Source organism: Pseudopipra pipra, chromosome 1 (assembly GCF_036250125.1).
Source record: "Pseudopipra pipra isolate bDixPip1 chromosome 1, bDixPip1.hap1, whole genome shotgun sequence".
Lineage (NCBI taxonomy): Eukaryota > Metazoa > Chordata > Aves > Passeriformes > Pipridae > Pseudopipra > Pseudopipra pipra.
Window position 1 is genome coordinate 138,777,168 of NC_087549.1, and position 10,533 is coordinate 138,787,700.

At 39.1% G+C, this 10,533-nt stretch overlaps 1 protein-coding gene across 3 annotated transcripts in view; it reads left to right on the forward strand.

Annotated features, from left to right (window-relative positions):
• GAD2 (glutamate decarboxylase 2) overlaps nt 1–10,033 on the forward strand; it is a 41,064-nt gene extending 31,031 nt beyond the window's left edge. For all 3 annotated transcript variants that reach the window (XM_064635851.1, XM_064635866.1, XM_064635857.1), the window contains 5 exons: nt 1,205–1,283; nt 2,981–3,130; nt 4,923–5,030; nt 6,632–6,721; nt 7,374–10,033. In XM_064635851.1, coding sequence (XP_064491921.1) covers nt 1,205–1,283; nt 2,981–3,130; nt 4,923–5,030; nt 6,632–6,721; nt 7,374–7,547 — 601 coding nt within the window. In that variant the 3' untranslated portion in view covers nt 7,548–10,033. The remainder of the gene's footprint in view (nt 1–1,204; nt 1,284–2,980; nt 3,131–4,922; nt 5,031–6,631; nt 6,722–7,373) is intronic.
• Nucleotides 10,034–10,533: the final 500 nt, after the last annotated feature.

The window sequence follows — 10,533 nt, forward strand, 5'->3', positions numbered from 1 at the left end:
GAAAGCACAGAACTACTGCCTAATGTCCGTGTGAATTTTGAAGTTGCTGCTTTGAAGGAGTGGAAGCAATTTGGCAGGACATGCATAAACCTGTCTCCAGGTCCTACAAAGGAGAACACTGCCAGATTCTAACATACTCGCCTCTGTTCACGTTAATGTTACCTGAAAATGTGTCTGTGTCCTTTAAGTTTTCACATGTCTCAGTTGACTGATTTATGCCAGTTTATACCATGAAAATGCAAATCAGTGCACTAGGTGAAATACTGTGCACTGTGTATCATTGATAGCCTGCCAAATAGGATGCAAATATATACATTTATCAGCTAATCATAATATGTAATAATAGTAATCAAAAAAATAGCCAGTCAAGCATAACGCAAAATAAAGTAATAAACAACTGGACAGTCTTCCATTCAGCCCTCAACACAGTCCAAATGCCTCTTCTGTATACAATACAATAGGCTGTATTGTATCAGCACCCTGTTTATCCACAAAGTTTAGACTGACAGTAATTTTTCCAGCAAATGTGTCCTGAAGGGAGATGGGATCAGACTCTTTTGTGGCAAGATGGATCAATCCTGTGCTTATTACTGTGGTCATGTGAATTGCCACAGCCAAGCTAAAATTGAGGAGCTATGAAAATTTGCCGTCATCGCAGCAACAGGAAAAATTACTTTGGGCCAGGTTTTCCAAGTTACTCAGAGTTACTTAGTGATAGCCAGAAGCATTTAAAGGAATTTTTAAAAAATGCCTTTGTAAGCTCCTTACTAAGATCTTGCTGAAACTGGAGTCAGAGGGAGGGAATCTGCGAGTTTGCCAGCTTCCTATCTGCATCTTTAATCAGCTGTGCAATTTTAGAAAGTTCATCAGTCAAGTGGGTGTTTTTAGGAAGTTTTCCCTATGTTTATAAAGTATAGATGACTCCCCAGAAAGTTTAATACTGATTAAGTTTAGTGGATAGAGCAATTATCCTGTGGTATGTTGCCAGGATTGTCATCCAAAAACCAACTAGCATAGATTAGTCCCCTGTGAAGGCATTGCTTTCCTCATATTGCTTTCCTGATTTCTTACAGCTCTGCTTGCTCAGAAACAGAAAAAGGGGCGCATTGCTACATGTTCATTATTATTCTAATTATTTCTAAATGCTTCTGTGATTTCTTCACATAGTACAATGTCTTGAGTTTCACGTGGTTTGCTGTCCTAGGGCTAACTCAGTGACCTGGAACCCTCACAAGATGATGGGCGTCCCGCTGCAGTGTTCGGCCCTCCTAGTAAGAGAAGAGGTATGTCACAGTATATGTGCTTCTCTGCTCCTTCCTGGCATTTTGCTTCTGAAAATCCTGGATACTGTCTTCATAAATGTGTCATAGCTAATATTTGCTAATGTGATGAGGATTATAAAAAAAACCCTGAGAAATAGACCTCTAGTTACATGCTCAGGCTGTGACTGCAAAAAGAATTAAAGCAGCTGTCTAGAAGAAATGATAGAGCCCGTCAATGGCAATATCTTTACAGAGTTTTTTGACTTTCCATTTAAAATGTCCATAGTTAAGTTGTGGGTGCATAGCTGTGTAACCCCATAAATTGCTGTGTAGCATAAGATGTAACTCTAGGCAAACTCTCATTCTCTCGGGATGAATGACATTGTATACATGCAGCACAACATTTGGTCCAGAATCGAGGCATCTTTAAACTTTCTAGACTTTTGTGATATTCCTACCCAGCTGTGATCTATATATCCACTTTGGGGCACCTGGAAGTAAAAATGATGCACTAAGTTCACTTGTATTAAAAAGTAGACATTTCATTTAGCAGTAGAATTAGAATTACCCTTCAAGCCTGTAATTTTCATATAACCATCAGTTACTGGGACAGCTGCTATACAACCACCACTTAATAGACCAGCTATCAAAAAGCTGGTTGCTGTTTTGCTAGCAGCTGTACAACAGATTGTAATACAAAGTGATTGCACTTAGGAAAAGAGAAACTGGCTTTTATTTGCCCTCTGGGTCAGTTCCATGAGACAAATCCTGCCTGGCTGAAGTCAGTACCATCCTTGACCTCTAGTGAGAACAGATGGCTCAGATTAGGAGAAAGTCAGGAGTTTGTCCCCCTCTCATTTTGCTATCTCAGTTTTGAGTTATACATAAAGGTTAGACTTGATGATAAACAGCCAAGTTTTTATTCTTCTTGGACTGGAAATTGCTGTTTTAGGCAACAGCCCTAAGGTATACCATAAACTTGGTTGAGGTCTTAACTAGAGCCAGAACATGGCTCTCTGCATTTTACTTTAAAAGCTAAAAAGGAATCCTCATGCTTTCATGAGCCAGGTTTCCTCACCTTGTTGGCTTCTGTCCCTCCCACAAAGCTGCCTCTCAGAATGGGATGTTGCAACCCAGAAATAGCTCTAGCTGGCTTTTTAAAGGCCATATGCTCTTCTGTCTGTTCAAAGCTTTCTATACCACTTAAGCATCCAATCTGCAGCTGAGGACCTTGCAGAAAATAACTGTTTCTACAAAGAAAAAAAAACAAACAATAAAAATCAGAATTTTAGAGACCAAACAATTGAAAAGTTCTGTGATATTAGATTAGTCACCAACTCGACCAGAAAAGATGCCTTCCAAGGAAAGGAGAAAAAGGAACCAGAACAAAGAATAGAAAGCAAGATCCAAAAATGAACTTAAGCATAATGATGCTAAGAAACACAATGTCCAGCTTTTTTTAAAAAATGCCTTAGATCTAGGAGTATATTACACATTGCTGGGTCAGGTACCAAGGTGTCTTGGGCACTGAAAGGGATGTGAAAAACTTAGTCTATGGAGAACTGAGTCTAATTTTGTCCTTTTTTTTGATCTTCCTTTTGCGCTTGGACACATATTCCACTGATTTCGATGTTTGTAATTTCTCACCCAAAGCAACCCTCAAAGCAGTAGTCATATCTGTGCCAACATCACTTTGCTTGTGTCTTTATTTCTATAAGGGATTGATGCAGAGTTGCAATCAAATGCATGCTTCCTACCTCTTTCAACAAGACAAGCACTATGACCTGTCTTACGACACGGGAGACAAGGCTTTGCAATGTGGACGGCATGTGGATGTCTTCAAGCTATGGCTGATGTGGAGGGCAAAGGTAGGACTGCCTGCTATAGATTTGTTTGCCTTAAAGTAATGCACACCAGATACAGTTGGCTTTTTTTTATTGTAATCATCATTTTAGAAAGTATCTGACCTGAATTTCACATATATAACATGAAAGAAAGAACACCATTATTTTCTGTGGTTTTTATACTTTTAACAGTTGAGCTTCTAAGCAGCACAAATGATTTTGAAACTTGAACTCTATGGCTTTGCATAGCTTTTGCTTTGCGTAACTATAGGAGTCTAATAGCATAAATCATATACCTAGGAATGTTGTTACAAAGATTTCTGGAAATAAAAAGATGTTTAAATGACATTCAGAAATTAAACCTGGCAAATCAAGACTGGAATACCTAGTTTTGTTGCATGCAGTAGATATGATCTACTCCAAAGATACTCCATCTTTTGAAGGAGTAGAGGAAAACTCATCAAAAGATCTTCATTGGGAAATCTGTAAAACACTAGCTCTAATGATTAATTCATCTGTATTTGTAGAATATTGTTAAATAAGTTCTTGGGTGTATTTATCCAATCTTTTATGTCAGTTTGCCTCAGGTTTGTTCAGAGGATATGACATCACTGTTTTCATTTCCAGAAAGCCTTAAAGATCCTCATGTGCTTCATTAAAACTCTGAGGAGTTGTGGGAGTCTGTAAGGGAGGATGGACGTTTCTGTGGTTGCAATAGCTGTTATGCTAACTGGGGACTGCAGAGTGATAGGAGATTTTAGCCACATGTCTCTCTTTTACTCCGAACCTTTCTCCCGGGGCTGTGCTAGCTCTATCCTGTTTTGAAATCTCTATACACAGAGGGATAATGACATGGGCTTTTAAGTCAGTTCTGCACTGCCAGAACCATCCTTTACTCAGAAACATTTCTTCTAAAGCCCATTTTTTCAATATGCCTTGTACTGCTTTTTCTCTTCTCACACCCTGCTTGTAATATTAACATTACAAAATAGGATGTGTGTTTCTTAGAGAGTTTATCTATTCCAGCTGTTTATTCCCCTTCCTTCCTCTTGAAGCTGAATCCTTTGTTTGAGGCATCACAGTTGGTGATTGCAGGAACAATTATGATGTCACAGAGAGGATTATGACTTCTGCCAGAGAAGAAAAAGCAGGTTTTTCTGCAGCTCTTAAAAACACATCTTCTGGGTTTATATAGTATCTGTTAGAAATGAAGACAAAAAAACAATAAAGAGGCAGGGCAGTATCTAAACAGAGTGTGCATTTTCACAGGCATCAGACCAGGCTCTAAAAGTATATCTGCCCATTCTGTGCTTAACTGAAAAAAGAAAAAAAAATTATTGGAAAATCCCCAAGCATATCACACCTGGAAGATTAAAAATTCCTTATTCTGAAAATGGGAGACTCCCCATTTTCTGGAGTTCCCATGTCTGGAACTCAACACCTTCTAAGGACCCTCCTCTGTGCCAGTCCAAGCTGTCCAAAACCGTCCTCAGCCTCTCTGGAAAATCTGCCAAGGGCACCCTTTGTCAGAGGTGTTACTCAGGTTCTCAGCAAAATGTTCTTGGGAACCAACAAGTACCTGATGCTTATTTTGCAGAAGTGGCTACAGGAGAGTCAGTGGCAAGAGCTAGAGACAAATGAGCTCTGCTTCACAAAGTGCCCTTCATCACGTAGAATCAGGTCCCTAATTGGTCTCACAGACGCTTCTGAGAGGGGAATTGTGCTGATGTGTTGGCAAGTGCTCTGTGGTCCTTCTGTTATTTTGATTCACGGAACAGATATTTAAGTAACTTCTTTTCTTCATCTCTCTGTAAAGGGAACCACAGGATTTGAAGCACAAATTGATAAGTGCTTGGAACTAGCAGAATACCTATACAATAAAATAAAGAACAGAGAAGGGTATGAAATGGTGTTTGATGGAAAGGTATGTATTGCAGCTTCTTTTCTCAGTTGGTCAACGCTGTTTGCCTTGGTTACCTATTGGGATGCTACCAACAGGTCAAATCAAACAGCATGAGACAGAAAGCAGGGACCCTTGTAACAAAACATGTTGTTGTGCCAATACCTCTCTTCCTCATGGGATCCAGGGACAAGGAAGTTGAGGCAGCTGTGCATGAGTGTTCAGTCTGCTCAGTTTAACCCTGCTGAAACTAGACACTGGTATGTCATCCTAACACAGCATACACACACACAATTAGAACCAGCTCCTATGTAATAAAAACAAGTTGCAGTTTCCTAATAGCAGGGTCTCTTAGGAGTGGGGGTTACAGTGCCCCACACAGCTCCAGAAGTACAGTTGTGCAAAGTGGTTTTATCAGCATCCTCAGCTGGGCAGTTGCAGGGGACCTGGGATAACGTGGGGTGATCTGCACTGTGATCCCTGCTGTGATGTGGTGTGGCACAGCAGGGCAGGGTCTAGTGTTGTTTGGGAGCCCAGCTGGCTCATGGGGCAAAAGTTGCACCTGTGTAGAGTGCAAATGTCTCTCCAGCTGAGATTGGACCCCTGGATGCCAGGTGTTCAGCTGGAGCACAGCGCCCAGGGCAAGGCAGTGCAGCCTGGGTTGGGTGGCCATACCTCTGAACGGCACCAGACTGTCTGGTGTTTGACCATCGCTTTGTGGACAACCCTCTCCAGCTGTGATGGCAGGGGACAGGCCTGGTAGAGACCCCTGTTATAAAGTTAAGTGGTGTTTTGCCTTAAAGAGAACAAGGTTAAACATCACTGTTTCTTCAGAGATTACAAGCTCATACCCAAGCATGCCACTATGGAATTTATTTTCCCCACCTCACACATCATCACTGAATTTGGTCCACTGGGTCTGATGATGAGTAAAGGAACTGGCAGCAGTAGGAGTTGCTGTAACTCACCCATTCAGCATCCAGCAAAGATGAACATAGTAAAGCAGGCAACTGTTGGGATATTGCAGAAATACACAAAATGTCAACTAGTTCTTACTTTATACCTTTCTCCTTTCTCTCATAGTCATTAAATGAGATAAGACACTGTGGTGCATGCATATTAATATAGCAGCTAGCTGAATCAAATTGAGAAGTAATAAATTTCATTCAATGTAAGAAAATCTTAAACTGTCTTATGCACCACCTGTGGCTCCTGTTTACGGAATCAGATTCTATATTATTCTGTCATCTAATAAAAGTAAATGACACGGTCTTCACCTCTAAATTATCTGTAATAGACTCTTGCTTTAGCTACATGAGCCCTCCAGTCCCTGGAGGGGACAGGATCTGCAAAATCTAGATGCTTCTCAGAAAGGCATAAATATATTTGCCCAGCTGGATGATGTGTTTCTGCGTCAGATGCGATCTGACACCCTGAGAATAAATTGCTTAAAATTATCTTTTCTGCATTAATAATGATGATGACTCTCAGTGGACCACAATAATGAAAATCATTGACTGCTGTCACAGTATGATGTATGAGTGGGAAGGAAGGCATGAACTTAATTGCAGTTGAGATATTACGAGCATTTCTTACGGTGTAAACCATTATTATTCCGTGTTTAGCCTCAGCACACAAATGTCTGCTTCTGGTACTTACCTCCCAGCTTGCGTGGTATGGAAGACAGTGAAGAAAGAACGAGCCGCCTGATGAAGGTAAGCAGTGTCCTCCGGGATATCACTCAGGGAACAGTGAAACCCTATCAGGCAGGCAATCCCCAAAATGATCTCCAGGGCACGGTCACCTCATGATGTTCTGGCAAATGACACCTCCATGATTATTTTACTGCAGGTTAGTGTGGCACCACCTTGCTCTGGTCCCCAAGTTTGTATTCCTTAGGTTTGCCTAATCTCTAGAGCATTTATTTCCTCCATGTGTATTTACTGAAATTACTGTGAACTGCAATCACTAAACCCAGCAAGTGCAGGAGAAGTTCAATAATACTACAGCACTTTGGCATATGAAGATGGTAAACGACTGTAACCATGTTTTGAACACCACAAAAAACAGCCATATTGAGAAAGTTAGCAGAGGGAAATTTCCCCAGTGATTTTATGAGCAGGACAAAGAAACAGGATAAACCCAGTGTCTTTTCAATGAGATATTTGTTCCTTAGTGGGGGTTAATGTTTTTATCGGTATTGAATGTGATTTCATTTCAACTGTTTCTTGTAGCTCTTCGTATTTTTTAAAAAAAGAAAACATACTCTGTTTTAGTAATAATGAGGATGAGGATGATAATGAAAATAATTATAATAATTGCAATAATAATAATCATCATCACCCTCTGCTTTTTGTTACTCTGCAGGTGGCACCAGTGATAAAAGCCAGGATGATGGAGTACGGCACAACCATGGTGAGTTATCAGCCCCTGGGAGACAAAGCAAACTTCTTCCGGATGGTCATCTCAAACCCTGCGGCAACTCACCAAGACATTGATTTCCTGATTGATGAAATAGAACGCCTGGGACAAGATTTATAATAACTGGGTGTGAAAGTCTGTTCCTGGACCTCTAAGTAGACAATTAAGTTGTCACAAACTGTGCGAATGTATCTGTAGTTTGTTCCAAAGTAAATCTATTTCTATATTGTGGCGTTGGAGTAGAGTACAGTTTAAAATCAAGAAACATGGCTCCTTTAAAGTCCTTTCCTGAGTTTTAGAATGCCTCCTTAATAATTAGCTGCACAAAAAAGCTGCATTGATACAAATAAGAAAGAATAGAAGATACTTAAATATTATCCCAAGTTTTAACACAGTGATTTCTTTAAATTAAAAAGCAATTGGACTGAATGATGCCAAAGTTGCCCAAAATTATGACAAAATCAAATTGGGAGAAGCAGGCGGCAGGGGTGGTGAGATGCAGAATACACATACTGTATGTTTGAAAGTGAAAGGATTTTGCCTTTTTCGTAGTATTAGAACAGAATTTCTAATTTACCTATAGCAACATTTCAAATGTATTTAAATAGGTATAGTTTTACAAAAGGAAATATATATATATATATAAAAAATCCTATTTTGTAAACTATATATTTTTATTTTATATGGGTTATAAAACTGCAAGGACAGAAGCTGAAAATTCACTAGGATTCTTTTTCTTTTAATGGAGGTGCCTCAAATATTTATTAGTGCTTATTTTAAAATATAAACCCACATAATAAATTCTTTCTCCATGTCATATGGATTGTACATCTCCAGGATTGATTACTGAAAAACCTCAAGAGTACTGCAGCTCTTACAACCACTTAATAAGATCAATTATAGTACAACAATAGGATGCTGTTATTCCTAATTATGTTTCCCACTTGGCCTAAGCAGACGCACAATCTGTATACAGTGCTAACCAAGACTGAAATAAGGTTGTATTTAGATGGTTTCTGTTTCTGTGTTTAAAAAGCCTATTAAAAAAAAAGTCACGTCTAAATAAATGCTTATCTCAAAAGTATTTTTGCTATGCACGGTCCAAAAACTACATGGAAAATTTTAATTTTCTGAAATTCTTACTAAAAAAATAGCATACAACCTCACAGCTACATTAAGAAGGTAAAGACTTCTTACAGATGTACAGGTCTGTAAGACAAGGCCTAAATTAAATATGACTGTAATCTGAGTGACAGGAATGAGATCTAAGTAACAAACCATTTTGTCAAAGGATTTTCACAGTGCTGGACTCCATCCTTGTCTACAGCAGCTTTTGAAGTTGCACAAAAAATTGAGATAAGGCTATATCTGCCAAAAAACAGCCACACAGATCCTCACAACCTTTTTAGAAGCATAACTCTTGTAGAATTCATTTGCTGCATCATTCCTTAACACTAGAGGTGTCTCTGGCATGGAAACTGAAATTTATCCTTTTTCCCCCCAATTCTGGAAGTGTTGGTAAGAGTTCTGCGGCTTAGGCCTGTCTACTTATAACCCTACTAAAGTTTTGGTTTTAACTTTGCCTAAACAGCCAACTTGTGTTTGTAAAGCAATATTGTTTTGCTGTCTCTAAAATACTTGAAACAAAAAAAGAAGTGCAATGTGGTTTTAATTTCATCTAAAATAGATAAATGGAGTATTGATTCAATGTAATATGATGAGGACATAAAGAGGAAATAAATTGTGTCTGTAATTGTGTTGCCTTTATTATATTGATAGTACTGTTTTGTCACCTCAGATTGAGGTTGTGCACTTTAGATTTAACTGTACAATGTTGCAAATCAACATGTGTTGCTGTATAAGCTTGTACAATATATTATTGATATGTTATTATTTGTGTAGTAGTAGTATTGACTCTTGATATTGTAAGAACTGCATTCACACCTGTCCCTCTACTATATCTTTGCTTGGTGTTAACCTCTCCTTGTTAGCTTTTGGGCAGGCCTTTCACCTCACTTTAGTGGACTTCCATTGCTACCTGCGATGCATAATGTTGCAAGTCAAGCTATAGAGGAGATACCAATTCTATCAGGAAGGCCTTCAATGTGACCTTTGCTAAACGTGTCAAAATCAGCAGACCAATCACTGAAATACTGGGTAGAGCAGCAAATTATATTCTTTTTTCTTGCTGGGAAAAAGGCAAGCAAAGAACTTGTGAAGTAAAAATAGAACAGGGACAATGATGAAGGTGATCAGTAGCCTGGTTACATCTTGCATGTGCAATTCCGTTTTAAAGTGCTAAGTGCAAACAATGTATTTATTACATGTATGTGCCAATCCAAGATTTACATTTGGTGTTCCAGGAGAACCAGCTTTTTTTTTTTTTTTACACATTACTGTACTTATTGCAGCCAGGAAAGAGCGGCATAGCAATCTGTTCTTGTGTTTGACCAAAGTATCTTATTTGTGGTGTTGATCTAAATCCAAATAAAAGTGTAAAATGTGACTCTGGGTCTTTTCCTTAGCAGCACTGATGGGCACTCTGAGAGTTTATCATTTGTGCCATTACAGAGCAAGGCCCCAATAAAGGGAATGTTTAATTGGAACTTTCTGTGTCTCCTGCTGGATTTTTTCATTATGAGATGTGTTCTGTTAACTATTGTAACATAAAAATACAAATTCCATCGCCAGACCCTTTCTGAGGCAATACTCAGCACCACCATACCAGGGTAAATCTGCCATCTGGTATTCCTTAACTTATCTTTACAAGACAGATTTAGTTGCTTTTTTCTCCTCAGGGTCAATTTTTTTATGTTTTGTTTTGTCTTTTCATTACACAAGTACTTATCCCTAAATTAACCATGAACTCAAATCAGCCTTCAGCACAGCAGGGAAAGCAGTCAGGGCACTTGCCAGGACAGCCCAGACTATACAATGGCAACAATTTAAAAGGGCCATGAAGTGAAAAAGACAACCAATACAAAAACTAAGATTTTAATAGTGATGTCTCCCCTGGCCCAGGGCCTTCTTCCTTCAAAATCTGTCACCTGTCTGCTGTATTTTCCTTCCACCCTCTGAAGTGTTGCCCAGTGTGATGCCAGCAGCA